The 27,161-nt window shown below is 54.7% G+C and overlaps 11 protein-coding genes across 11 annotated transcripts; 8 read left to right on the forward strand and 3 right to left on the reverse strand.

The window, feature by feature from the left end:
• Positions 1 to 211: 211 nt before the first annotated feature.
• Positions 212 to 2,973, forward strand: BZA70DRAFT_237527 (plasma membrane ATPase 1; the record flags this gene model as incomplete). Its single annotated transcript, XM_064910417.1, has 2 exons — positions 212 to 532; positions 595 to 2,973. The coding sequence occupies 2 exons, from the start codon at positions 212 to 214 to the stop codon at positions 2,971 to 2,973; spliced, it is 2,700 nt and encodes an 899-aa protein (XP_064768950.1).
• Positions 2,974 to 4,839: 1,866 nt separating this feature from the next.
• On the reverse strand, positions 4,840 to 7,426 carry BZA70DRAFT_147891 (uncharacterized protein). Its single transcript, XM_064909684.1, has 3 exons — positions 7,256 to 7,426; positions 6,943 to 7,200; positions 4,840 to 6,892 (listed from the first exon to the last, which is right to left on the reverse strand). Exons 1-3 carry the CDS (start codon positions 7,358 to 7,360, stop codon positions 5,012 to 5,014), a joined length of 2,244 nt encoding a protein of 747 aa, XP_064768951.1. The 5' UTR covers positions 7,361 to 7,426; the 3' UTR covers positions 4,840 to 5,011.
• A 350-nt stretch (positions 7,427 to 7,776) lies between these two features.
• BZA70DRAFT_289099 (uncharacterized protein) lies at positions 7,777 to 9,680 on the forward strand (the record flags this gene model as incomplete). The annotated part of the gene is made up of 6 exons (XM_064914090.1): positions 7,777 to 7,810; positions 7,897 to 8,003; positions 8,064 to 8,495; positions 8,556 to 8,590; positions 8,641 to 9,118; positions 9,168 to 9,680. 6 exons carry the CDS (start codon positions 7,777 to 7,779, stop codon positions 9,678 to 9,680), a joined length of 1,599 nt encoding a protein of 532 aa, XP_064768952.1.
• Positions 9,681 to 9,899: 219 nt separating this feature from the next.
• On the forward strand, positions 9,900 to 12,151 carry BZA70DRAFT_289100 (uncharacterized protein; the record flags this gene model as incomplete). The annotated part of the gene is made up of 3 exons (XM_064914091.1): positions 9,900 to 10,122; positions 10,195 to 11,132; positions 11,186 to 12,151. The coding sequence occupies 3 exons, from the start codon at positions 9,900 to 9,902 to the stop codon at positions 12,149 to 12,151; spliced, it is 2,127 nt and encodes a 708-aa protein (XP_064768953.1).
• Positions 12,152 to 12,440: 289 nt separating this feature from the next.
• On the reverse strand, positions 12,441 to 14,690 carry BZA70DRAFT_256840 (pyruvate kinase). Its single transcript, XM_064910814.1, has 3 exons — positions 14,440 to 14,690; positions 14,329 to 14,373; positions 12,441 to 14,249 (listed from the first exon to the last, which is right to left on the reverse strand). The coding sequence occupies exons 1-3, from the start codon at positions 14,546 to 14,548 to the stop codon at positions 12,862 to 12,864; spliced, it is 1,542 nt and encodes a 513-aa protein (XP_064768954.1). The 5' UTR covers positions 14,549 to 14,690; the 3' UTR covers positions 12,441 to 12,861.
• A 703-nt stretch (positions 14,691 to 15,393) lies between these two features.
• Positions 15,394 to 16,621, forward strand: BZA70DRAFT_310392 (uncharacterized protein; the record flags this gene model as incomplete). The annotated part of the gene is made up of 1 exon (XM_064914919.1): positions 15,394 to 16,621. The coding sequence occupies exon 1, from the start codon at positions 15,536 to 15,538 to the stop codon at positions 16,619 to 16,621; it is 1,086 nt and encodes a 361-aa protein (XP_064768955.1). The 5' UTR covers positions 15,394 to 15,535.
• A 126-nt stretch (positions 16,622 to 16,747) lies between these two features.
• BZA70DRAFT_277437 (uncharacterized protein) lies at positions 16,748 to 18,024 on the forward strand. Its single transcript, XM_064912442.1, has one exon. It carries the CDS (start codon positions 16,875 to 16,877, stop codon positions 17,958 to 17,960), a length of 1,086 nt encoding a protein of 361 aa, XP_064768956.1. The 5' UTR covers positions 16,748 to 16,874; the 3' UTR covers positions 17,961 to 18,024.
• A 296-nt stretch (positions 18,025 to 18,320) lies between these two features.
• BZA70DRAFT_277438 (biotin-protein ligase) lies at positions 18,321 to 20,686 on the forward strand. The gene has a single exon (XM_064912443.1). The coding sequence runs from the start codon at positions 18,459 to 18,461 to the stop codon at positions 20,619 to 20,621; it is 2,163 nt and encodes a 720-aa protein (XP_064768957.1). The 5' UTR covers positions 18,321 to 18,458; the 3' UTR covers positions 20,622 to 20,686.
• On the forward strand, positions 20,687 to 23,640 carry BZA70DRAFT_277439 (uncharacterized protein). The gene has a single exon (XM_064912444.1). It carries the CDS (start codon positions 21,180 to 21,182, stop codon positions 23,178 to 23,180), a length of 2,001 nt encoding a protein of 666 aa, XP_064768958.1. The 5' UTR covers positions 20,687 to 21,179; the 3' UTR covers positions 23,181 to 23,640.
• Positions 23,641 to 25,432, forward strand: BZA70DRAFT_277442 (voltage-dependent anion channel). The gene is made up of 2 exons (XM_064912445.1): positions 23,641 to 24,083; positions 24,141 to 25,432. The coding sequence occupies exons 1-2, from the start codon at positions 24,022 to 24,024 to the stop codon at positions 25,246 to 25,248; spliced, it is 1,170 nt and encodes a 389-aa protein (XP_064768959.1). The 5' UTR covers positions 23,641 to 24,021; the 3' UTR covers positions 25,249 to 25,432.
• Positions 25,433 to 25,445: 13 nt separating this feature from the next.
• BZA70DRAFT_237424 (sensitive to high expression protein 9-like protein, mitochondrial) lies at positions 25,446 to 26,393 on the reverse strand (the record flags this gene model as incomplete). The annotated part of the gene is made up of 1 exon (XM_064910414.1): positions 25,446 to 26,393. One exon carries the CDS (start codon positions 26,391 to 26,393, stop codon positions 25,446 to 25,448), a length of 948 nt encoding a protein of 315 aa, XP_064768960.1.
• Positions 26,394 to 27,161: the final 768 nt, after the last annotated feature.

A 27,161-nucleotide genomic window follows, 5' to 3' on the forward strand; every position in this document is an offset into this window, starting at 1 on the left:
CGTCGCTGCCGCCCGCTCGATTGGTATATAATTCTCGCCGCTCCCTGCCTGATTGTCTTTCCTTCTTCTTCTTCTTCGTGCTCCGTCCCTTCCGCTGCTGTTCACTCGGTTGTTCTTCCTCAGCCAGCAAGCAGAAGCTAGTCCGTCTCGCCCGACTTAACCCCCGTGCTGGACTTTCTAACCGCATCATCAATCAACACATCAACAAACAATGTCTACCGAACCTACCAAGGAGAAGGTCGCCGCCGCCCCCGAGGACGAGGAGCCCGATGAGGATATGGATGCCCTCATCGCCGATCTCGAGTCCGAGGAGGGTGACCCTCTCGAGGACGACGACGAGGTTGCCGAGGGTGCCTCCGCTCGCCCCGTTCCCGAGGAGCTCCTCCAGACCGACCCCCGCTACGGTCTCTCGTCTGACGAGGTCACCGCCCGGAGAAAAAAATACGGTCTTAACCAGATGAGTGAAGAGAAGGAGAACTTGATCCTCAAGTTCTGCATGTACTTCGTCGGTCCCATTCAGTTCGTCATGGAGGTAATTATCAATCGCATTTGCTCTTTCTGTCTTTAGTATTGTTGCTAACAATTTCACTTCAGGCTGCCGCTGTCTTGGCTGCTGGTCTCGAGGACTGGGTCGATTTCGGTGTCATTTGCGGTCTGCTTATGCTTAACGCTGCCGTCGGTTTCGTCCAGGAGTTCCAGGCTGGTTCCATTGTCGAGGAGTTGAAGAAGACCCTCGCTCTCAAGGCTACCGTCATCCGTAACGGTGGCCTTGTTGAGGTCGAGGCCCCGGAGGTCGTTCCCGGTGATATCCTCCAGGTTGATGAGGGTACCATTATCCCTGCCGATGGTCGTCTCATCACTGAGGACTGCTTCCTCCAGGTCGATCAGTCTGCCATCACCGGTGAGTCGCTCGCTGTCGACAAGCACAAGGGTGACAACTGCTATGCTTCCTCTTCCGTCAAGCGTGGTGAGGCCTTCATGGTCATCACCGCCACTGGTGACAACACTTTCGTCGGTCGCGCTGCTGCCCTTGTCAACAAGGCTTCCGGTGGCCAGGGCCATTTCACTGAGGTCTTGAACGGTATTGGTACTATTCTCTTGGTTCTCGTCATTGCCACCCTCATGGTTGTCTGGATTGCCTCGTTCTACCGTACCGACCCTATCGTCGATATCCTCCGCTTCACCCTCGGTATCACTGTCATTGGTGTCCCCGTCGGTCTTCCCGCTGTCGTTACCACCACCATGGCTGTCGGTGCTGCCTACCTTGCTGAGAAGCAGGCTATTGTCCAGAAGCTTTCCGCCATTGAGTCCCTCGCTGGTGTCGAGATTCTTTGCTCTGACAAGACCGGTACTTTGACCAAGAACAAGCTCTCCCTCTCTGAGCCCTACACCGTCGCCGGTGTCGAGCCTGATGACCTTATGCTTACTGCCTGTTTGGCCGCTGCCCGCAAGAAAAAGGGTCTTGATGCTATCGACAAGGCTTTCTTGAAGTCGCTCAAGTACTACCCCCGTGCCAAGTCTACTCTTACCAAGTACAAGGTTCTCGAGTTCCACCCCTTCGACCCTGTCTCCAAGAAGGTTACTGCTATTGTCGAGTCTCCCGATGGAGAGCGCATTGTCTGTGTTAAGGGTGCTCCCCTTTTCGTCTTGAAGACCGTCGAGGAGGACCACCCTCTTCCCGAGGAGGTCCTTAACGACTACAAGAACAAGGTCGCTGAGTTTGCCACCCGTGGTTTCCGTTCGCTTGGTGTTGCTCGTCGCCGCGGTGAGGGCCACTGGGAGATTCTCGGAATCATGCCTTGCATGGACCCCCCTCGTCACGATACCGCTAAGACTGTCAACGAGGCCAAGAACCTTGGTCTTTCCATCAAGATGTTGACTGGTGATGCCGTCGGTATTGCCCGTGAGACTTCTCGCCAGCTTGGTCTTGGTACCAACATCTACAACGCCGAGCGCCTTGGTCTCGGTGGCGGCGGTGACATGCCCGGCTCTGAGGTTTACGATTTCGTCGAGGCCGCTGATGGTTTCGCCGAGGTTTTCCCCCAGCACAAGTACAACGTCGTCGAGATTCTCCAGCAGCGTGGTTACCTTGTTGCCATGACTGGTGATGGTGTTAACGATGCTCCTTCGCTCAAGCGTGCCGATACCGGTATTGCCGTCGAGGGTGCTTCCGATGCCGCCCGCTCTGCTGCCGATATCGTCTTCTTGGCTCCTGGTCTCTCTGCTATCATTGATGCGCTCAAGACTTCCCGCCAGATTTTCCACCGTATGTACTCGTACGTTGTCTACCGTATCGCTCTCTCGCTCCATCTCGAGCTCTTCCTCGGTCTCTGGATTGCTATCCTCAACACTTCGCTCAACATTGAGCTTATTGTCTTTATTGCCATCTTTGCTGATGTCGCCACTCTCGCTATTGCTTATGATAACGCTCCTTACGCTCCCAAGCCCGTCAAGTGGAACTTGCCTCGTCTCTGGGGTATGTCTGTTGTTCTCGGAATCATTCTTGCCATCGGTACCTGGATTACTCTTACCACCATGTTCACTCACGGAAAGCATGGCCGTGGTATTATCCAGAACTTTGGTGTCCGTGATGAGGTTCTTTTCCTCCAGATTTCGCTCACTGAGAACTGGCTTATTTTCATTACCCGTGCTTCCGGACCTTTCTGGTCGTCTGCTCCTTCGTGGCAGTTGGCTGGTGCTGTGTTCATTGTCGATGTCATCTCCACGATCTTCTGTGTTTTCGGATGGTTCGTTGGTGGCCAGACTTCGATTGTCGCTGTCGTCCGTGTCTGGATTTTCTCGTTCGGTATCTTCTGCATTCTGGGTGGTGCCTACTACCTCATGTCTGAGTCTGTCGGTTTCGACCGTCTGATGAACGGCAAGGGTATCAAGGAGAAGCCCAAGCAGCGATCGCTCGAGGACTTCTTGGTCTCGATGCAGCGCGTGTCGACTCAGCACGAGAAGGCCAACTAAAGAAAGGAAGGAAAGGAAGGGAAATGAAAAGAAAAAGTCTTAATTATGCTTAGAATGTGAATTTGTCTTTTTCCGCATTCGTGCTTTTTTTTTTATGTTTCTCCACTTGGCTTTTCTTTTTTTAAATCACTTTTTTTGTTTAATACCGCGCTTTGTGCAATAATTGATGTGGATAATAGGAATTGAAAAATAATTACCCAACTAGTTCTTTTTGTTTTGATTCCTATGTTGTCGGCAACTTTTAATTGTTTTTGTGTTTCTCTCTGCGCGCGCACGCAACCGCATATATACTTTCCTTTTTGTTGCTACGATTATATATCCTCTTTGGTTTTTTCTTTTTATTATCCTTTTTTGTTATGTGTAATGGGGTAATATGTGCGTGAGGTTCCTAGACTTTAATACAATAATACGTATATACGTTATTCTCTGCGTTTTTGTTGCTGTTTAGAACTGAGGCAGTGTTGCTTTGTTTGTTGTCCCGGTTGTTTCTTCTTTCTTTTTCATTCTTTTCATTCTTTTGTTATAGAGATATGTCTTTGGAATAAACGGGACGCCATAACTATTAGAAATACTATCAGAAATACTATTGGAAATAGAGGAATGGATTGAATACGGAGAAGCTGCATGAGGAGCAGCGAGTGAGTGCATTAGGAAGGCTTTAGACCAGTGAAGCAGAAGCTGACCCGGCGGCGCTACGCATGGAGTTTACTCTGCTTGAATGATTATAAAGCGCGCAGATGATTGGTCGGCGCGGGAAGGACGGGAAGGAGCAGAGAGGGAAGAAGGACGGAGAAAGATGGGAGTGCGGTGGATGAGCTGATAGGGAGGAACCGAGGGTGTGGGTATTACTGGTTTCGGAAGGTGCTCTTAGCTCTGGGTTCGTAGCGCAGGTTGAGGAATGAGTGGAAGAGAGAGTATGAGAGAGAGGTGGTGAGGATGGTTTTGGATATCTACATGTCTCGTGTTTCATCAACCTTGAAGAACATCAAAAATACGAATTGTCTCGGCGCGGAGGTTCAAGGTCTTGGAAAGGGAGAGTATTGGCATCGGCATTGGCAGCGAGCAAGTCTCGTTCACATCCGTCGGCGGCGGCGGCGGCGGTGAAAAAAAGCGTTGAATGGAGCAGCAGCCGCACTCGGCAAAGGTAAATAAAGAACGGCGCATGAATTGAGAGGCGGGAAAAGCGAGCTGAAATGAGTGGGCGGGGAGATTGTGAAATTAATGGCGTGCGCCGGCTGAGGAGGCGTTGGAAAAAGAAAGAGTTGCGTGAGTGCAGTTGGAGAGGATGAGGTGTAGATGCTTGTAGTGGGTTGTAGATGGAGGTAGGATGAAAAGGTAGGATGGAGTAGTTGTTGCCTAGACTTTTCTCTACGCTATTTCTCAATTCAACAGTTCCAACCACCTCCTCTTGGCAGGCCAAGAAGCAGCAGCAACAATACCACCAACAGCGGCACAACAGCAGCAGCACGAACAAACAAACGCTCAACGCCGCCGTGACGGCAAACGGCGGCGTCGGCGGTAGCGGTCGGGTGCCCACCACCGACGACGGGTTGCTATTGGATGAGAGGAAGGTTCGGGGTTTTCTTTTGAGATGAGAGGAGAGGAGGGTACTGCGATGGGGAGATGGAGGTGGGATGAGCAGCTGAATTGATGTGAGTGTTTGTGTTGGATTACTTTGATATTTCTTTTATTCATGAAATAGTTACAAAGAAAGATGATACAAAAGCCAGCATATCATCATAACAAAAATCTCATTTCCCTCCCCCTGCAATTGAGTTTCGCTCATCTCATTCACCCACAGTCAAGGTTTAGGACTTTTCCGCACGCACTTGCCGACAGTCCACGAAGGTGATTTTGAGAAAAGAAAAATTAAAAAGAAAAGGCCGAACGGAAAGGAAAGAAAAGTGTGTCGGGCGGGTCTGACTTTGTGGGTTGTCGTTGTGGGAGGGAGACCCCCGATATATAGATGTGGACTTTGTGAATTTACTGTATTCTTGCTATATCAAGCAGATCTACTGTACTCTTGCTATATCAAGATCTACTGTACTCTCCGCCTTTTCTGCCCATACTCATACATCCCAGAAATATCATGCTCAACCGTAACCCCCAACCCGCGCACCCACCTTCCCACATCCACGCTCACGCGCTCACACCCATTCATCACCAACGTCCTCAACCTCCGTCGCCCGTCCATCCGCCTATGCTGCTCGATCCCGTACATCCCCTCGATCCGGCTCGTGAGCGCGGCCATGCTGATCCGCTTGCCGTCGCGGTCGCGGTCCGGGCCGCCTAGTAAACAGACTATCCCGATGAAGGCCACGTACGTGCTGGAGATGTCGAGGTATTCGAGCTCTCGTAGCCGGTGCAGGGTCGCGAGTGAATCGTCTTTCAGCCACGAATTGAGTCCGATGAGGAGGATCCGCAGGTGAGGAGCCAGCTCGACTATTCTGTCAACCACGTCCGTCTCCAGCCTGGAACAGCTCTGGATATCAAGCCGCGTGAGTCTCGTGCCGTCGACGCGCTGTAGCACATTCACAAACACCTCGCTGGTCAGTCTCTCGCCGCCGTACGAAAGATCGAGGTGCCGTAGTCCTTTATATTCATCCTGCACGACATCGTAGGGATCCTCGTCCTCAAGTACTTGGACACTGCTATAACCGACCCTCTCGCCGCCCTCGCTTTCGGTTTCCAACCATCGTGGAATCGCGCCTGGACCCTCAGCTTTGCTTAGCACCAGCTTTTGGCAACTCGGTGGTAGAGACGGCATCGCGTGGAGAATCGACCCCGACAGGTTCAGATCGAGAAGCTGCTTGTTCGTCTCATGCAGCATCAGCCGAATCGGACAACTCTTGTCTATCGAAATCCTCATTTCCGCAGAATCATCCGTGCCGATAAAACAACGAAGAAGCCACAACGTGCGCAGATTAGGCCACAGCGCGACCAGCAGGCCGAAATCTGGAGGCAGGTTGACGTTGATAAACCGCGCGTCCAGCACTAGATGTTGCAGATTCGCGTTTTGCACCAGCTTTGCGCCTCGGCGCGTTGCTAGCCGCACAGGGTGAAATAGATCGATGGGAATCCGAGTATTCAGAAACCGATCGGTCGGCTCGACTGCGTACAAGTGCAGCGTCTGCAGGCTTGGAAACCGGCCGTTCACGATGACTTCAGACATCACCGAGTTGTTATACGCCAATGCGAGCCGCAGCGTCCTCAGACTATCGAACCGCTCCCATACGAGTCCCGGGCTCGGACTCGCAAACGGCTGGCACATCGCGTCGGCGGTCAGCACGCGCAGCCGGTTCTGTGTGCACCGCTCGCTGATTATCGAGCTCACCCTGTCGACGGCACTCGACCTGACGCGGCGGAGATGCAGCTCTGTCGTGCCGCCGTGCGCGCGGGAGAGATAGAGCTGCAGGGTTTGCGCGGATATCCACTGGCGCTGACACGAGCGGAAGTCGACGCGCGACCAGAGCTGCGGCGTGTAGGCGATATATTGTCGCCATGATCTGCAGACGGTTTGGAGGCGGAGAATGTCTTCGAATGGGAGGTGGCTGAAGACTTGCTCGACGAGCTCGAGGGGGAGAAGTTGGAGAAGGTCTATAGGAGGGCGCTGCGGCGGTAGTGATCCTGTACGGGATGTTTGGCGAGAGTGACTTCCAGATGTCTGGCGAGAGTGGCCTCCAGATGTCTGGCGAGAGTGGCCTCCAGAGATCTGGCGCGCGCGACCTCCACTTGGCTGTCGACTGTGACTCCCGCTTGTCTGTCGCGAATGCCCGGATCCCGCCTGCGCACATCCTTCCAGCTCTCGCTTTTCATCTATACTCACCCGTCTGCTCTGCGCTGCGTCTGTAGAAACCACCGCCAACTTCTTCGCTCTCTTCACTCTGGACTCGACCTGCGCATACATCTCCTTCATCAACTACTCAAAGTTAGCCAATCCTCTACTGTAAACAACGCAGACATACGCACGTTCGTCAACCTATGCGACTCCGGCACCTTCTCCAACCCGACCTTATACACCCTCATCGCCTCCACATCCTCCTTCTTCAGCTGGTATATCTTCCCCGCGCGCAGATATCCCTTGATATCGCGCTGGTACAGCTGCGTGATTGTCAGCGCGTCGCGCAGCGCCTTGTCGTATTCTTTTTCTTTCTCGAAGCAGGACGCGCGGTAGTCTAAGTGTGTTGCGGGGATTGGTTTGCCTTGTTGTTTTAGCTTTTCAAAGGCCTGCTGGTATTAGTACAAGGGTCACTAGGAGTTATAGAAAGGCAGTTGAACGAACCTTTGTAAACAAGATGATGGCGGCAGAGGTATCCTCCGCCTTCACCTTCTTGTACGCATACTCAAGATACTTCTCCGCCGTGAGCGCATCTGCTCTCGGCGCCATACCCCAATTCCCTAGTCAAAATCCTCTTCAGCTGTGTTATCGCAGCTCGCAAGGCCGAATCAACAGGAGACAAAGACGCGTACTCTACACACCACGCGTTGGCAGGATGCTCGCTGCGGTTTAGGGCATCTAAATTTAGGTTAAAATCACGGTGCACGAATAAGACAGTAAGTGAGGCACGCTGATAAATCAGCCACCGCAGTTGTATCGCCACAACTCCCAAAAATCAACAACAAACATTCAGTTTAGCTGGCAGCTTGCTTCACCCCCGCGTATATACACAGACAGAGGGTTCGAGTGTTGGAGTCTAGGTATAGACGGTGCTGAGAAGACGATTTTGAGAGAGTAGAGTATTGCCTGCTTGCTTGTAGCTTGACTTGAGAGAAGAGAGCGGCTGGTGGGTGCTGACTGCAGTGATGGTGGCTCCTGAGATACCTGGGTTTTACTATGGTGGGTTTTATCGCTTGTTTATATGCTGCTGCTACGAGAGGCGGTAGAGAGAAGATATATGTGGAGAAGCTGACGGGTTGACATAGACGAGGAGAAAGGGAAATATTTCAAGGTGCTGCCTGGGTCGGCAGGCGGGGGAGCTTCTTTCTACACCACCGACAAAGTCAACAAACGACTCAAGACAGAGGCCGAGGTACTACTACCTTATCCCTGTGCTCTCACTGCAACTTCCTGTGCTGACTATCTACCGCAGGAGACAAGACTCAGGAAAGTGCACCGGCGCACCCGGATAACACTAAGCACGACCACGACACCGATCCATTCCCACGGGCACTCGCGCCGACTCAGACTCGCCGCCGAAGTATTCCCCATGACGATCGCGAGTCTGCCGCACCTCACAGAGATGGGAAACCCCGGACACACGAGCCGCGGGCACCGGCGGGATCTCGAGGCGCGCACGTTTTGCGGCGGGCTCAGGTTGAAGTCTAGGCTCTGGGGATCCGGGCGGACGGATAATCTGGGGGTGACGTGTATGGATATTCAGTGGAATGAGTCGGAGGTTCAGTATAATCTGTGGATTGGAACCGCGTCGGGGGTGTATAAGGAGTACTCGGTCGCAAAGTGTTTGAATGAGCCGTCGTGTCAGTTGGATATGACGACGCCGTTTGCTGAGTTTAGCGGACCGGTACACGCATCTATCATTACACAGTATCACTGACGTTGCTAACAACCAGAGTGTATACAGATCACGTCAATAAGCAGGACAGAAAAATTCGGACTGTACGTACTCCCTATTTCTAAGCTGCCCGACACAGACTAACGCGCACCAGTGTCACCGCCGAATGCGCGTCCGGCGACGACTACAACGCCACCCTCTGGACCTCCGTCAAAGAACCATTTAGCATAGCTGGCAGCCGCATACACGCGACCTGCTACCATTTTATGCGGTTCCGCTCCGGTCCGTCGCCGCGGTGCTCGGCAGCCTGCGACGAGACCACCGACATGGCGATCGGCGGATCCGAAGTGATTTCGACCTATCACATGACGCAGGACGGCATGGTCCCGACTGCAAAGTATCAGCTTGCGTCGGACGTCTTTGCGCTCGAGTATTGGCAGCCGCAGGTCTTTCTTGCCGGCCTGAGAGATGGCGGGGTGAGGATTTTCGACACGCGCGTTCCTGCGACTGCGAGTGAGAGGATTCGGTCGCTGAGTCATCGGCATCCGACGCTGCTGCGGCATCCGTCGGCGATCTCAAAGATGAAGATCGTGAAAGATGCGTATTTTGTGGTCAGCGGTCTCGAGGACTCTGTAAGTTTCTTGTTTGATACTCTCGGGCACTGTTACTAACGCAAGACAGCTCGCGCTCTATGACTTGAGATCCACCAAGCTCCAAGACCGACCACCATCGCAACCCCCCTCGCCCCAGAAACAGAACTCCCACAACCGCCCACAGGACTACTCCCCCACCAAACGCAACCAAATCAACCACCGCAAGCAATCCACCACAGCAGTAATAACCTACGACGGCTACGAGAACGACTACGTCTTCAACCACGCCTTCGACATCTCCAACGACAGCAACCTTCTCGCTGTCGCGGACCAATCGCACAGAGTTAAGTTGTATAACGTCTGGACCGGCATGCAGATGAAGTCGCCGCTCACGCAGATGAAGTTTGATATCATTCCCAGGGTCGCAAAGTGGTCGAACGCGGTGCTCGACAAGTCTGTGTCGAGAGTGACGTATAGCTCGGTGCTCGGCAGACCCGTCTCGAGAGAGACCCATGACGGTAATAAGCCGACGCAGGGACTGTTGGTGAGTAACGGCGCTAGAGTCGATTACTGGTCGTGGAATACCACCGACGTCCTGTAATTTCCTACTACTAGAAGGAGCAACTTCTCACATGGCATATGGCAATACAATTCAAGACCTAACCCGATACACTTTCCGCATATCCGCAGCGTAGAACAGACGGATATGCGACCTGCAAACGTTAAAACCCGAGGCGACTTCGCAATAACTTATTCCCGAACCTTTTTCCCGTGCTCGCAAAAGTAGACTATCTGAACATCAGGTAACTGAGCAAAAGACATGAGAACAGTGTCTGCTGCAGCAATCGCCGCGCGCGGGATACGCAGCTACGGCAGGATAGCGCAGACGCGGAGGAAGATTGGTGGTGGTGGCGGGTGGGGTATGGTGGTGGTGAGGGAGTATGCTTCTTCTTCGTCTGGAAGGAAGACGGAGGGCGGTGAGGAGAGTGGACGAACGCCGTCGGCGTACGAGACGCGGTTGAGTCCGAGCTTGATGCAGAGATGTGAGTTTGTAGTCTTATTTTTGTGAGGGGGGGGGGGGGGTTGGAGTAATTGCTGACTAGGAGGGTGGATAGTTTTGTTCAAGAAAGCGACGCATTCGATCGCAGAGCTGTACAGAGACGCCACGATCGCTGCATCTGTCGCCTCCTCCTCATCCAGCGAACCACCGAAGGTCGTGCTGCATGGATGGATTGATGGCGCGCCGCGGAAGATGTCGAAGAAGCTTACGTTTGCGAGGTTGCGCGGCGTGCAGTTTGATGTTGACGCGGACGAGCAGAATACGATACAGCTTGTGCAGTTCCGGAGCGGGAAGGAGGAGGTTGAGCGTGATGGAGAAGTGCTGGCGCGGATGAAGCAGGAAACTCCGGTGTGCGTTGAAGGCACGGTGTCGCAGCACCAAGGCACGAACAGATACGAAGTCAAGATCATCTCGATCACGGCGCTGAACCACCCTCACGACCTCGCCTCGCAAGTGCGCGAGGCTAAAGAATGGGACCCGAAAGATCGGTATCTGCAACTCCGCACGCCGCAGCTGCAGCGCGCGCTCGCAATCAGGAGTAAAGCGGCAAAGATCGTGCGCGACCAATTCATTTCCCTCGACGGCTTCACGGAGGTCGAGACCCCGCTTCTCTTCCGCTCGACGCCCGAGGGCGCGCGCGAGTTCCTCGTGCCGTCGCGTGCAAACGAGAGGAAATTCTACGCGCTGCCGCAGAGTCCGCAGCAGTACAAACAGCTGCTGATGGCGGGCGGCGTGCACCGGTACTTTCAGATTGCAAAGTGTTTCCGCGACGAGGATCTGCGGGCGGACAGGCAGCCTGAGTTTACGCAGGTCGATCTCGAGATGGGGTTTGCGGGCGCCGAGGACGTGATTGATGTGGTTGAGAGGTGTGTGGCGAGGTTGTGGGGGGAGGTGAGGGGGGCGGAGTTGCAGGTGCCGTTTCCGAGGATGACGTATCTTGAGGCGATGACGAGGTATGGAATCGATAAACCCGACGTTCGCGGGGGTATGGAGGTACGTACTTCTTTTTCCTTTCAGAGTTCTACTATATACTGACAGTTTTGGAGATCATCGATCTCAGCGAATTCGCAACCGCAACGGTCCACAAAGACTACCCAGTCTTTGAGATCCTAATCTACAGACCCCTTCCGACCTCCTCCCCGCTTCCGGACCCATCACCACCCCCCATCTATCCAACCCTTCGCACACCCTATGTTTTCCAACTCGACTCACCAGCCTCGGTAACCACCTGGCTCATGCAATGCCAGCAGAAGTTCAACCTCGAGCTCACCTCCGGCGATCTGACAACCACCGCGCGCGCGATCGCGGAAAAATACGACCTCCGCGCTGGCGACGTGGTGTACGCGTGCACGCGACAATCGATGCCGTTCGAGAACCCTACACCCCTGGGCCGTGAGCGGCTTCAGATTCTGCGGGAGACAGGCGTGCTCGACAACGAGAGCTTTGCGCCGCTGTGGGTGGTCGAGTTCCCGCTGTTTACGCCGCTCGAAAAGGCAGAGGTCGTGGACGGGCATATCGAGTTTGATTACGACAGCCTGACGGCCACGCACCACCCGTTCACGATGCCGGCGCTGGATTCGCTTCCGCAAGTGATGAGCGCGATAGAGAGTGGCGAGCAAGTTGATCCGCGCACGGTGCTGGGGCAACACTACGACCTCGTGCTGAACGGCGTCGAAGTCGGCGGCGGCTCGACGCGTATCCACGACTCGCTTCTGCAACGGCTGATCATGGCGCACATCCTGCGCATCCCGCACGTCGAGCCGGACCCGCACGCGGCCCAGCCGCGGAACCCGTTCACGCATCTCCTAACCGCGCTGAGCATGGGGTGTCCGCCGCACGCGGGGCTGGCGCTGGGGTTTGATCGGGTGTGTGCGATGTTGGCGGGGAGTGAGTCGATTAGGGACGTGATTGCGTTTCCGAAGACGCATACCGGTGCGGATCCGTTGGTTGGAAGTCCGAGCGAGGTCACGGACGCGGCGCTGGATGTGTATCATTTGCGGCGGAAGAGGTAGTGTATATAAGCAGGTTCATAAGATTTGAGAAGAGTCATTTCAGTGCGCTGATGTCGTTTACGGCGCGAGCGTTAGTTTGTATATAAGGAGAATGACGCAGAGCTATAAGAATTGGAACAATCATCTCAGTACATAGCTTAAATAGAAATCTCGACGGATTCCGAATATACAAAGTTAACAATGATAGAAAACCTGAGGACGGATGTATATCATTTACGGCGGGAGAGTCAGTTTGTATATACTAAAAATGGAGCAGTTGAAAGGAAATCATTTCAGTACATAGTTTAAATAGAAATCTCGAGATTCCGAATACACAAAGACAACAAGAATAGTAACTAGAGAACGGATGTGTATCATTTACGGCGGAAGAGTTAGGTTGTATGTATATAATAGTCTGCATGTATATAAGAACTCATAAAAATTGGAAAAATCATTTCAGTAATAATTTAAATAGAAATCTCGAGATTCCGAATATACAAAGACAATAATAATAAATAAAAGACTAGAGGACGATAGTTCAAGGGAATCTGACCAGCAGTACTCGTGTCGAACTACGATCCCTTTGATCGGTTTCTTTCTATGAGCGGCAGACACAAGAATTACAAAACAAGAAAACGTAGAAGGAGATCACAAGGAAGATAAGAAGAAAGTAGCTCTATCGATTCGTTTTAAAAGCAAGAGAGCTACAGACTAAAGCTGGGGAGAGGCACTTAGACGCACTCCAAAACACGGAGGGTGTTGGTGTGGCCGAGACCGCCGGTCCATCCCTGGATGGCGATGACGGCGTCGCCGCGCTTGAGGATTCCAAGCTCGACGGCCTGGTCCATTCCCCACTTGAGACGCTCCTCGACGTCCTCGGACCACTTTGCGGCGTCGGTCTGCTTTGCGCCGCTGTAGACGAACGGGTAGACGCCACGGTAGAGGTGGGAGTAGCGGGCGGAGACGGGGTTGCGGGTGACCATGAGGATGGGGCAGGTAGGGCGGTACTTTGAGCAGAGACGGGCGGTGGTGCCGGAGGTGGAGAGGACGATGATAGCCTTTGCCTGCTGCTCGAACGAGGCGGAGACGGCGGAGACGGCGATGGTCTCGACGGTGTCGGTGGGACGGGGGGTGAGCTGGCGGAGCTCGTTGAAGAGAGGGGGGTAGCAGATGGCCATCTCGGCGAGGAGGCAGATCTCGTGCATCATGGAGACGGCCTCGACGGGGTAGGAGCCCTTGGCGGTCTCACCGGAGAGCATGACGCAGTCGGCGCCATCGAGGACGGCGTTGCCGACGTCGGAGACCTCGGCACGGGTGGGGCGCGGGTTGTAGGTCATGGAGTCGAGCATCTGGGTAGCGCAAATGACAGGCTTGCCGGCAAGGTTGCATTTGGCGATCATCATCTTCTGGGCGATGAAGACCTCGGAGGCGGGGATCTCGATGCCGAGATCGCCACGGGCGACCATGACACCGTCGGTCTCCTTGAGGATATCGTCAAAGTTGTTGAGACCCTGCTGGTTCTCGATCTTGGCGATGATCTGGATGTCCTTGCCGTCCTCGCCGAGGACCTCGCGGATGGCGGTGATGTCAGAGCCCTGGCGGATGAAGGAGGCAAAGACCATGTGGACCTTGTTCTTGACACCGAAGCGGAGATCGGCCTTGTCCTTCTCGGAGAGAGGGGGGAGGTCGACGTCGGTGGAGGGAAGGTTGACGCCCTTGTGGGAGCAGATCTTGCCGTTGTTGAGGCAGGTGACCTTGAGGTTCTTGTCGTCGGCGATCTCGTCGACCTTGAAGGAGAGGACGCCGTCGTCGACGAAGATGATGCGGCCGGGCTCGATGACCTTGGTGATGTTGGCGTAGTCGAGGTACATGATGGTGTTGTCGCACTTGTTCTTGTAGGCCTCGTCGGTGGTGATGATCATCTTGGTGCCGGCCGAGATGGGGATGTCGACGTCGCCGATGGTGGAGCCGGTGCGGATCTCGGGACCCTTGGTGTCGAGGGCGATCGCGAGGGGTCTGCCGGGCTGGGCGGCCTCGGCGGCGCGGGCGTTGTCGACGACGCTCTGGTGGTACTCGTAGGAGCCGTGGGAGAAGTTCATGCGGACGATGTTGAGACCAGCTGGAGGGGAGTGTCAATGGTGCGGCTCAAAATTTTACGAGAGGAGAGAAGCAGAGTGATGAGGAAGAGGGAGACATACCAGAACGGAGGGCGTTCATCTTCTCGACGGAGTTAGTCTTGGGACCTGGAGGAGAGGAAAGTTAGAGAGGAGGAGAAAAATAAGGATAGAGAAGGAGGAAGAGGTGGGTACCGATGGTGCCAATAATGCAGGTGCGACGGAAGTTACGCGAAGGGGTGTTTGAGGTGTCGAGGCGGGAGAGCCACTCGAGGGTGGAGGAGGCCTGGTCGTTGAAAATCATGGTGAAGGTAGAGAGGAGGAGGTTAGGAGAGAAGTGGATGGGGAAGAGGAGAGGAGGAGGAGGAGGAGGAGGGCGAGCAGTAAATTTTATAAAGGCGGTGCGGCGGGCTCGGGCCGTGATCCGGCCAGTTTGTTTATATGCGGCTTTAACTAAGACTGAGATTGGAGACTTGTGCTGATCAAAAGGCTGATAGCAAAGATTTTCCTGCGGCGGGCAGAGCCAACTCCGAGCTTGGATTGTTGGATAGTGCAACGTGGAAGGAGTAGAGTGTTTAGAACAGATAAACGTGAAGAAGTAATTGTATATTATACAATGGTCTTCTAATCAGCTCTAAAAACAGAGATCAGGGTCGCCGCTGGGGAAGTGGCCGTGCCAGGATCTACGCGGGCTGCTGCTGGCGATACGCACCGGTGGTTGGTTGGGTTCCACCGTCGCCATTGGCCAGCCGTGGCCTGTTTACGGACTGCCCGATAAGGATGTGCTTGTGTTGAAATTGTTTGGTTGTGAAGAGATTGTGATGAGCAGAAGATAGTGATGATAATGAAGAGAAAGAGGAAGAGGAAGAGGAAGAGAATACTTGGACTATTGTGGATTATGGCTCTTGTCTGGATGTCTGGTCGAGGCAGTGAATACTGAATAACCCTCCTAACCTGGACTCAGATGCATTGTCCGCCAATGATCTATTCGGTCCTTTTACTCTCTATGAAGACAATTGAATAGAAATATACTCTATTACAATATAAATGCACTCATCTAAACAATAATTGCATATACAAACATAATCTCATTGCAAACTCACTCGGATGTCGACCCCATCTCTCCTCTCCTCTCCTCTCCTCTCCTCTCCTCTACTCGCTCTGCTTACGTTGCTTCTTGGCTTATAAAGCACTCCAACTCCAACTCCAACTCCAACTCCACCTCCGACACCTTCTCTTCTCCCCCACACCCACCACCTCTCCCACCTCTACCCACACCTCTCATCACAATATGCCCGCCCTCTTCGAACCCATCAAGGTCGGCACCTGCGCCCTCAGCAACCGCATCGTCATGGCGCCCCTCACCCGCTTCCGCAACGACGACGCCCTCGTCCCCATCCCCGAGCTCATGCCCGAGCACTACGCCGCCCGCTGCCTCGTCCCCGGCACCCTCATCATCGGCGAGGCCACCGACATCTGCGAGCTCGGCGGCGGATACAACAACGTCCCCGGCATCTACACCGACGCCCAGGTCGCGGGCTGGAAAAAAGTCACCGACGCCGTCCACGCCAAAGGCGGCTTCATGTTCCTCCAGCTCTGGGCCCTCGGCCGCGTCAACCCCGGTAACAAAGTCACCGACGTCACCGGCGCCAGCGCAATCAAAGACGACTCCGTCGACGCCACCCCTCGCGAGATGACGACCGAGGAAGTCGTCGGATTCGAAGACGCCTACGTGCACGCCTCCAAGTGCGCCATCGCCGCCGGCTTCGACGGCATCGAGATCCACGGCGCCCACGGATACCTCGTCGACCAGTTCCTGCAGGACGTGTCCAACAAGCGCACAGACATCTACGGCGGCTCGGTCGAGAACCGCGCCCGCTTCGCGCTCAACATCATCGACAAGGTCAGCGCCGCCATCGGCGAGGAAAAGGTCGCCATCCGCCTCTCGCCCTTCAACAACTTCCAGGGCATGGGCATGAAGGACCACTACCCGACCTTCTCGTACGTTATCTCTCAGATTGAGGCGAAGCACCCCAAGCTCGCGTACCTGCACGTCGTCGAGCCCCGTGTGTCTGGCGGCGCCGACCGCGAGGTGCACGAGGGCGAGACCACGGACGTCTACAAGAAGCTCTGGTCCGGTCCCTGGATCGCCGCCGGCGGATTCACGCCCGAGACCGCGCTCAAGTACGCCGAGGAGCACGAGAACTCGCTCGTCGCGTTCGGCCGCTACTTTATCTCGAACCCGGACCTCGTCGCGAAGATCAAGGAGGGCATTCCTCTCACCCCTTACAACCGCGACACCTTCTACCTTCCTAAAGATCCCAAGGGATACCTCGACTATTCTTATGCTGAGGAATTGAAGGGAAAGTACTATTAGATCTAGATACATACACATCAATATAGAATACAGTATAGAATACATATCACAGGAAAGCCACACAACTTTTTAAGCTTTCACCCTGATTACAAACAACCTTTCCCAATCAATGACAAATCCCGTTATCCCCGAAACCTTAAACTAAATTACTGATAGCAACCGAACAACTACTTATCATCGCCTGCTCCTCTTCCTGCCCATGCGTCTGCACCGAAAAACTTCCCCCCTCTTCCTCTCAGACAAAGACTAGACAATGCCAGCCCTCTTCGAGTCCATCAAGATTGGAGCCTGCGAGCTCAAGCACCGCATCGCATTAGCCCCGCTGACGCGCTACCGCAACGACGACGACAACGTGCCAATCCCCGAGCTCATGCCGGAGCACTACGCCGCGCGCTGCCTCGTCCCCGGCACGCTTCTGATTTCGGAAGCGACCGAGATTGCGGATTTTGCGGGCGGATATGTCAATTGCCCTGGCATCCACACGCCCGAGCAGATCGAGGGATGGAAAAAGGTCACGGAGGCAGTCCATGCCAAAAACGGCTTCATCTTCCTCCAGCTCTGGGCCCTCGGTCGGGTTAACCCCGGCACGAAAGTGCCCGACGTCGTCAGTGCGAGCACCATCAAAGCCAACACCGTCGAGAGCGTGCCCCGTCCGCTTTCGATCGACGAGATTGAGAAGTACGAAGACACCTACGCGGCCGCAGCCAAGAACGCCATCGCGGCAGGCTTCGACGGCGTCGAAGTCCACAGCGCGCACGGGTACCTGCTCGACCAGTTTTTGGAAGACGTGTCAAATGACAGGACGGACATCTACGGCGGCTCGATCGAGAACCGCGCGCGCTTCACGCTGAACGTGATGGATAAAGTCTGCGCGGCGATCGGCGACGAAAAGACAGCCATCCGGCTCTCGCCGTTCAGTAACTTCCAGGGCATGGGCATGAAAGATCCCTACCCGACGTTCTCGTACGTGATCTCCTCGCTCGAGGCAAAGCACCCCAAGCTCGCGTACATGCACGTCGTCGAGCCGCGCGTGTCAGCCGGCTCTGACCGTCCGACGAACGAGAGCGAGTCGACGGAGCCGTTCAAGAAGCTCTGGTCGGGCGCGTGGATGACGGCCGGGGGGTTCACGCCGGAGACGGCGATTAAGTATGCGGACGAGCACGAGAACTCGCTCGTTGCGTTCGGACGACATTTTATCTCGAACCCGGACCTCGTTGCGAAGATTATCGAGGGAATGCCGTTGACGGATTATAACCGCGACACGTTCTATCTGCATAAGGATCCGAAGGGGTATAACGATTACCCGTACTCTGAGGAGTTGAAGGGGAAGTACTATTAGACTGTATATACTGAGATAGACTAGATTGTAATTAGCATAGAGAGGGTTATAGAGTATATAGATAGATCATTACATATAGTTACTATAGACTCTACACCTGTGGTAAACTCGGACGATTTCCACAACAAAAAGTAGCTGCCTTCTTATACAACTCCAGTACAGATGTTGTATATCCAGCTACTCTAGCACTCTCATCTCACTCAACACATCTAAACATATCCACATATCCAAACGCATCCAGCGAGCTGCAGTTGACTCGAGATGTCCCCGTTGGGGAACTAGTTGGGGAACTAGCGGGTTAGGGCGCCACACAATGACATCTCAAATGCTCCGTCGAAAAGTTGATATCCCAACTCGTCAGCTTTTCTTGATTGAATATCCCACTCAGAACTACTCCACAGCTCTGATGACACAGATTCTAATCCAGCAGTAACAGCAGACATTCAGAACCTTGCACTACTACACTCCGCCCGCCGCATCGCGACATCACACCTCCCAATGAACGTCCTCGTCTACGCCGGCCCCGGCACCACCATCGAGTCCGTCGCTCAATGCACCTCCGCCCTACGCGCCCTCCTCTCGCCGCACTACGCCGTCTCCACAATTGACGCCCCCGCACTCATCTCCGACCCCTGGCCAAGCTCAACCTCCCTCCTCGCCTTCCCCGGCGGCGCAGACCTGCCCTACTGCCGCGCGCTCGACGGAGCCGGCACCGCAAAGATCTCGACCTACGTCCGTCGCGGAGGCGCCTTCATCGGCTTCTGCGCGGGAGGATATTTCGGTTCCGCACGCGTCGAGTTCGAGCAGGATAACCCGCTCTACGCGGTCGTCGGCCCGCGCCAGCTCAAATTCTTCCCGGGCACAGATCGCGGGACCGCGTTTCCGGGGTTCGTGTATGATTCCGAATCCGGCGCGCGCGCGGCAAAGATCGAGGTTGAGAAGGAGGCCCTGCCGGAGCTGGCGACCGACGACGAGAATAGTAGCAATGACCCCACGCAGGACAAAGACGGCCGGTTTCTGTTTTCATGCTACTACAACGGCGGCGGCGTGTTTGTCGACGCAGACAGTATCGCTGCGAAAAACAAGAACGTGACGGTTCTTGCACGATACCGTGAGCCTCTGCAGGTTGAAGGGGGCGACGCGGCGATCGTGCACGTCAAGGTTGGCGAAGGGTCTGTTATCCTTACCGGTCCGCACCCGGAGTTTTCGCCCAAGCGGCTGCGGAAATCGGATTCGACGCTGCCACCGTTCTACGGCGATCTCGTGCAGCGGCTGCTGGCGGACGATCACAAGCGGGTTGAGGTTTTGAAAGCGATGTTGTTGAAACTGGGGATGAAGGTCGATAAGGGACTGAGTCAGGACTCGCCTCCGTTTCCTACGACGTTGTATGTGACGTCGGCGTATAAAGAGGACGTTGACAAGCTGTGGAGCTCTTTGAAGGCGGCGGAAGGGCTGCTGCAGGTTGCGGCCACACATAGCGACTCAAAAGAGGATGTTCAGTACAAGCACGTTGGCGAGAACGATACTTTCCTCTTCTCGGACGCGTCCGATTCGATTTTCGACATGACCTCTGTCGCCAAAGAACTTCCAACCACCACCCCCGACGAGACCAAAGACGACGGCAGCCCTCAGGAAATCGACCTCAACAAAATCGTCAAGAAAAGCGTAATCTACACGCACTCGGACAAACTAGACCGCTTCCACCCCGCGCTCAACCAGACCCCCTACTTTGACCACGCGCTCTACTACAAAGAACTCCTACCCCCGGGCTCCAGCCGACAGACGTTCGGCGCGATAGTGCAGTACGCCGAAGTCGTGACCTCGACCTCGACCATGCTCGATCGCAACATCTCGCTCCTGCGACACATGCCCACCGGCTTCACAAACGTGGGCTCGATCCAAGTCGCTGGCCGCGGCCGTGGCGGAAACGTATGGGTCTCGCCTATCGGCCTGCTCGCGTTCTCGATCGTGATCCGCCATCCGGTCGCAGTGCAGTCCGTCGCACCGCTAGTGTTTATCCAGTACATCGCCTCGCTCGCCATCGTCGAGGCGATCCGCACCTACGGCCCCGGGTGCGAGGAGTTAGACGTGCGGCTGAAGTGGCCGAACGACATCTACGCGCGCAACCCGGCGTACAACGAAGCGGTCTCGCGCGGCGAAACGGACTTGCCGGCGGAGTACGTGAAGCTTGCGGGTGTGCTGGTGAACAGCAACTACGTGGACAACGAGTACCTGCTCGTCGTCGGGTGCGGGATCAACACTGCGAACGAGGCGCCGTCGACGTCGCTGAACTTGCTTGTCGCGGCGCTGAACGAGAAACGGCGAAGGTCGGCGACGCAGGCGATCAGGCCGTTTAAAGTCGAGGTCCTCTGTGCGCGCATCATGAGGTTCTTTGAGCAAATGTACACGACTTTCAAAACCCACGGCTTTGCGCCGTTCGAACAGCTCTACTACTCGCGCTGGCTGCACAACAACGCCGTCGTCAGGCTCGACATGTACGGCGGCACAAAGGCGGTGATTAAAGGCATCTCGCTCGACTACGGAATGCTCAGGGTCGAGGAACTCGGCTTTGACGGACGCCCGACGGGGAGAAAGTACACGCTGCAGCCGGATGGGAACTCGTTTGATATGCTACAAGGGCTGCTGAAGAAGAAGGAGTAGTCACGTGATTACGCTTTTGATAGTTCAGATGTAAACAAGATTGAATCAACTACAAACATAGACCTCACTACACAATAAATCGCCTGTTTTCTGACCGTTCTGTTTAAATCTTCTGTATATTTCCCACTATTCTGTGCTGCAAGATGCGAATCTGCTACAAGATGCTTTCTTTCCTCGGCCGCAGCAACTCACGTGGACATCCATCCTCCTTGTTCCCACCCGCCTTGTTCGCATCGCGCCCCTTGCCCATCCACCACGAAACAAAGAGCGAGCCGAAGAAACACATCACATGCGAGGAAAAAGTATGGTGTGCCTTGTTCACGCACGAGCGAGTGCAGCGTGCAGCAAGGCGAGAGAGAGAGAGAGAGCCTTGCTCGTTGTTGGTGCCTGGTGATTGAGAGAGGGCGTGGATTGCCCTCCCAGCCCGTTTGCCAATCCGACCCTTGTTCTTTTCTCCGCGCGCGCTGCTCTCTCTCCTCTTCTCTTTTCGTCTGGTATCTTTAACCCCCCTGTATATTTATTCTTTCTCTCTCTGTATATATATATACTCTCGGACCGATGGAGGACGACAAGCCACAGAGTACTACCTTCCCTGCGTTCGCGGAGCAGACAGACGCCGAGCTGAACGGGTTCTACCGAGAACGCATGCGACTCGAGCAAAAGAGCCAGAGCACGTTCGGCGCGGTCGGCGCGAAGCCAGTGACGTCCGCCGTCGACACGGGAGCAGCGACCGCGAATCCGGCGATGCAGGTCGCGGGTGGGTTGGCTGATAGTTTTGGATGCATGCAGATATCAACGATGACGACGACGACGGTTGGAGAGATGAGGGAGCTGTTGCCGGTTGTGAATGGAGAGTGTTTGGCGGGGTTGCGGGCACATCCGGTTCGATTACTGACCTTTGCGTGGAAATTCGGCAAGGCCGCGACTGAGGACTCTCCTACTCCTTCTCCTTCTTCGACGACGACGACTCCTTCTTCTTCTTCGACGACGAAAAGTCCTGTTACCAAGACCTCTCCTTCTCCTTCTTCGTCGACAAACAGTCCTGTTACCCAGACCCCTGCCGTATCTGATGCTCGTCGCAACAGTATCAGTCCAGACCGCGCCACGACATCCTCATCCGACGACACCGATGCCTCGCGCGTCCCCTCATCGACCACGTCCCGCACTATCGGTCTCTCTTTCGCCCAGGAAGTCAAGGTATTCATCAATATGGCCCCCCGTCTATCGCCAGCCGAGAAGGCACTTAGCTCAAACCACCACGAAGTCTGCATCGAGAGTCGTCGCGGGATCTGTCATCGCTACGTGCATTACACCAGCAACGACTGCTACGGCGAGCTCTTTGCTCGGTTCCAATACATCGCGCCGACCGCGCGCCGGTTTTCTGCGATACAAGAAATGGGCCTGATAACAGACTACGACCCGCAGATCTTGCTCGTTGCCTTTGGTGAACCCCATTGGCCGTTTCTTGTCGCGTCAGGGTTTGCGCAGCGGAGAAAAGTCGTTGTCGTGTTTGATTTGGAAACAAAGGCTTTCGGTCAGGTATCCTACGACCTGCGCATGTTTCTCGACACGCTCGAGGACGTGCTGCATTGCTTTCCCCGCGTGCAGCATTACGGTGGCTCCGGAAGTCTGCAGCAAGCGCCCGAGACAATAGCCTGCGACGCACTGAGTCCCGAGGTTATCTCGATCGTGCAGACGTCATCGTCTGAGAAGGACGATAGCGTGGGTTTGTCGGACTTGATTTCGTTCCTGAACCTGTACGCCTACGCTAGCGAGAACGAGTCCCAGTACCTGCCGCCCGACCGCCGCGCAATGTCGACCGATATCCGCGCCACGGGCTTCGCAATCAATCCACCAGACAACCCGCCGAGCGTTGTCGCGCGGGTTCTCTCGCCCGTGGCCGGGGACGTTGGTAGCTGTGCGTTTGTGGTCGAGGTGTTGCACGGAGCGCTGAGTCGGACTGTCCAGCTTGTGTTTCAGACGCGGGAGAGTCAGAAGAAGCATGTCGCGCGCCAGTTTCGGATCCGTTCGCTCGTGAACTTTGAGGGGAATCAGATCGCCGCTCTGAGTTGTGGGGAGATGGCGATCGTCGAGCTTGAGGATGCTCGAAACGAGTTTGACGCCGAGTTTCTAAACTCCCAGTCCGAGCTCTTCATCGTCGAGCTTAACGACGCGGTGCAATCGCCCACCCGCCGGCTTATGAAAAGTATCGACCCCGAGCGCTTGATAATCCAGTTCAATTTCAGAAGCCTGCACGCCTCCGTCCTGGCGTCCTATTATTCCCGCATCCCGTTCCGCCCAAACACCGAAGTTGCAATCCTCAACGGCGGCAAGATGTGGTACGCGTGCGTCGCCGCGTTCGAGGACCCGGCCAACAACGGCATGCTGCTCGTGCAGTTCTTGCTCTCGCGCACGCCGCCCGCGCACCGGGCGGCTGATTTCAAGGGCGTCGAGAGCGCGCAGTATTATCCGTGGGTGGGGTCGACGGTGAGCGTTAAGAGTTACGCGGGGAACGATGATCTGTGGTATAAGGGATCGGTGTTTGAGGTGATTTCGTAGGCGCGCTCTTTATTGGTTTTTGGTTTGGAGTTTACTGTTTGTTTTCATTCATTACTGGGCTGCATGTGCGGGCGCATATCTGTACATGGAAGAGAAGCCTCACATACTACAATGCTTCTCACTTGTAAAATAATAATACAATCGTGACTTTCTTCTTCTTCTAGTTATCGCCTTATCGCACGAGTCTTGAATCATCACTTGATAACGTATAAAGCGCGGGCAGAGCATCGGGTTAGGTGTTTAACTGCGCCCGCGGTGGCTGTCGTTTTTCTTTGTTGTATGGAGTGTTTTCCAGGTTTTGCTGGAATAATGTAGCTGGGTTGGATTTGCAGATATGTGTGATATTATGAAGATATATGTATGACGTTTAGTGAGAAGTAGGGAGTAGGAGAGTAGGAAGAGTAGGAGAGCCGGATATCCCGTGTGGCGTGGGGGCTGATATGCGTGAATGGTTGGATGTTGCGGGATATCTCTGTTCTCTCAAGACCAGTATCTGTTTTCAAATGATAAGTGTTGTATTCTCTTTTTATAAACCCACAGAAACAACAAATACTCAATAGTCATGAAAAGAGCAGCAAAAACAGACAGCCAAATTAGCCAAACCCCCGTGGCTGAAAAGCAGTCACGGCCACCACCGCCATCCGCAACGCCACGCACAGCCCGAATTCGCCACACAAACCGCGCCTGCTGCAAACCCTGACTCGCCACATCTTCTCCCCACTTGCCACACCGCCAGACCCGCGCACCGCCTCCTCCATCTTCCTCCTGTTCCTGTTCCTGTTTTTTTAGTTGAAGGCTGCGATAAGAGCAGCGTGTTTGGTTTATTGGGGCTGTTGTATTTATGTTGAGAATGCAGCGGACGCGGGAGTATTTCCTCTACAGGATAGAAAATTTTAGTCCTTCGTACGTGCACATTTCCTTCTTATCTGGCTCTTCGTTCGTTACTGACCTCAAGAATAGATGGTTTGCCATGACCATGGGCGTCGGTATGGCGGGCAGTCTACTCGTTGACTACCCGTACCCGGCAGAGTATCTCCGACGTCTCGGTATTGCTTTCTGGGGAACCGGCACCGTGCTCTTCGTCATATTTACAATCTTCACCGTCCTCCGCCTCCTCCTCTTCCCCAGCAAATTCAAAATGTCGCTTCTCCACCCAACCCAGTCGCTATACTGGGGCTGCATGCCGATGGGACTCTGCCCAATCATCACCGACGCCGTCGGCATCTTTGGCGCAAAAGCAGTCTGGGCATGCTACGTGCTCTGGTGGATCGACGTCGTGCTCGCGCTTCTGTGCGCGTGGCTCATGGTCTTTGTCGGGTTTGCTCGCAACACACGACTCCGGCCCGCGGACCTCAACGCCGTCATCCTTCTCCCCGTCGTCACGCTCGTGCTTTGCGCGTCTACAGGCTCGATCCTCGTCGAGTATCTCCCCGACAACTGGCGGCCGCATATGATCATCCTCTGCGCGCTCTGCTGGGGCAACGGCGAGTTGCTCGCGTTCTTGTTCACCGGCGTATACGTCTGGCGCCTGTTAACCCACGGCTTACCTGCCCGAGAATCCGTCACCAGCTGCTTCTTACCCATTGGACCCCTAGGCCAGGGCGCATACGGCTTCCTCATCAACGCCGTCAACCTCGAAAACTACCTGACCGCACACGACTACCCCGCGCTCGCCAGCGTGCCGGTGTTCAAATACATCGGCTGCGCCGTCGCGATCTTCATGGTCGGTCTCGCAACGTTCTGGCTTGTGATGGCAGTCTTTGCTTGCATCTACCACCGCCCTCGAGTCTTTGGCCTCGGCTGGTGGGGGCTCACTTTCCCGCCGGGCACGTACGCGCTCGCCACGCGACAACTGGGCGAGGTACTTGACATCGAGGGTTTCCGCGTCGTGAGCGCGCTCGTCGGCACCGCTGTCGTTTTTATTGTCTTCTTCCTCATCCTCACCACGTTCTACTACGGCGTCGTCAGACCGAACGCGTTTAAAGCGGCAGAGACGGAATTGAGCGGTAATGTCGAGAAAGTGAAGCGTGAGAGTGAGTCTGATTTGACGCAGACTGATATGGTGTAATGTTGTCCTTTTCTTCCGGCTTTTGTTTGTCGATTTTCTTTCTCGTTCGTCGCTCTTGTTGGTTAGCATTGTAGAAGTTTTTTTTTGGCATTTTCGGTGTTTGGGTGATGTTCTTAATAGTATTCAGTATCTAATGCAATGATATGATGTATTTACAACCAAAAACAGAAACGTAATCTATGCAACATCTACAACATCTACGAAAAACTAATCCTAATCAAAGCCGCGACTAACCCAACAACCGCCGCCCCCGCAACCGCGCTCGCGCCAGAAAAGATCGCCAGCTCTGCTCTCGTCGACTCGTAAATCGTGCTCGAGCTTACGGACTTGCCGTCGGGTTCTTTGCCGATGAAAATTTGCTTGAGAAGGAGGAGGGCTTCTTTTGCTGAGTGTGCGGAGAATGCTTTGTGAGATGATTGCACGACGGAGGGAGTGTCTGGGAGTAAACCCTCCGGCATATCCAGAACCTCCTGGACGTCAGGCGTAGGCTGCTCGGGCGTCTCAGGACTTATAATCTTCCGCTCGTCAAGCATATCCCTGACCTTCTCCTCAAACGAGCCCACAAGCCTCTTTCTCTTCCACGGCTCCAACCCCAACTGCACAACCATAAACAACACAACGTTAAACCCCATCAACGCCCACGTCCCGTACGTCGACGCCCGCCTGATCTTGTCCGACCATATCTGCTCCTCATGATACCTCGCCAAAATCGACCGTCCAAGCTCGGCCTGTGCCTCCTCCGCCGCGTGCTCGGCGCGGTTCAACCGCTCGCCCGCGTGCAGCTCTTCCTGCTCGTTCGCGTGGTCGGACCGGTACAGGATCGTGAACCGCTCGAGGTCGCTGGGGGACCACGTCTGCTTCCGCTGCAGCAGCTCGTTGACTTCCCGCTGCGACGCAGACCGCTTCGCGATCGCGGCCGAATACGCGTCCTTTGCGTTCTTCACCTCCTTGCGCGCCTCAAGCAGCGCTGCTTCCTGCCTCTCGATCGCCTTCCGCAACGCATCGATCTCGCTGTACCCGGTGATGTCATTTATCGTCCGGCCGGCCATAAACACCGCCGTCTGCAACTCGTCCAGTTTTGCGGAAAACCGGCGCGCGAGCCGCGACCGCCGCGCTTCGATTTGCGAGGGGAGGTTCCGCAGCATCGCCGTCTCTTTCGATTGGTAGGCTTGCTGCTCTCGCTCGTCTTTTTGCGCGGGCGTCTGCGACTCTTTTTGTTCAATAGCTGCGGTTGTACCCGTACCAGCTGTAGTTTTCTCTGGCGGCGGAAAAAGAACATCCTGAGCTCCGGCAATAATCGCATCAGTCTCAAGCCTAATCTCATCAGGCGACTTCACGCCCTTCGTCTTCCCCTCCCCATCCTGCTCTCGATCCCACACACCCGCCCTCGTCGAAAAGCAAGAGATCGATCCCAGCTGTGTTTGTAAACACTCGTTCTCGCGCAGAACTGTAGATGAAACGACACTCCTCCGCCGCGCCGCGACCAGGATCGCTGAGTACCTCGACGAACCGCCTTTGACGACGACGCTCTGTATGCTCCGTAGCAGATATCGACCGCGAACTGCTCCGGCCATCTCTACTGTAATTCCCAAATTCACTGGCAATAACACCAATGTCCTGTCTATTGAAGAAAACCTGAACCGGGTCGAATCTACGCCCGCCTAGATCGCATCCATCAATTGAGTTAAAGTCAAGTCGCCCACTTCCGACGCGTCTCGGGACGAACTGATTCGCGTAGACACAAAACCCTCAACTTTTCTTCTTTGCTTAAGGACGTCTGATTATTCTATTGCGACTTTCTATCAACAACAATAACTACTAAAATAGAATAAAACAGGAAGAAACAAAACGATTTTTCATGACCGGGTACACCAGAAAACAAGTTGTAAAATAAGAAAAAAGAGCCCACCAAG

This window comes from Myxozyma melibiosi, assembly GCF_037950935.1.
Source record: "Myxozyma melibiosi strain Phaff 52-87 chromosome Unknown BZA70scaffold_4, whole genome shotgun sequence".
Taxonomy (NCBI): Eukaryota; Fungi; Ascomycota; class Lipomycetes; order Lipomycetales; family Lipomycetaceae; genus Myxozyma; species Myxozyma melibiosi.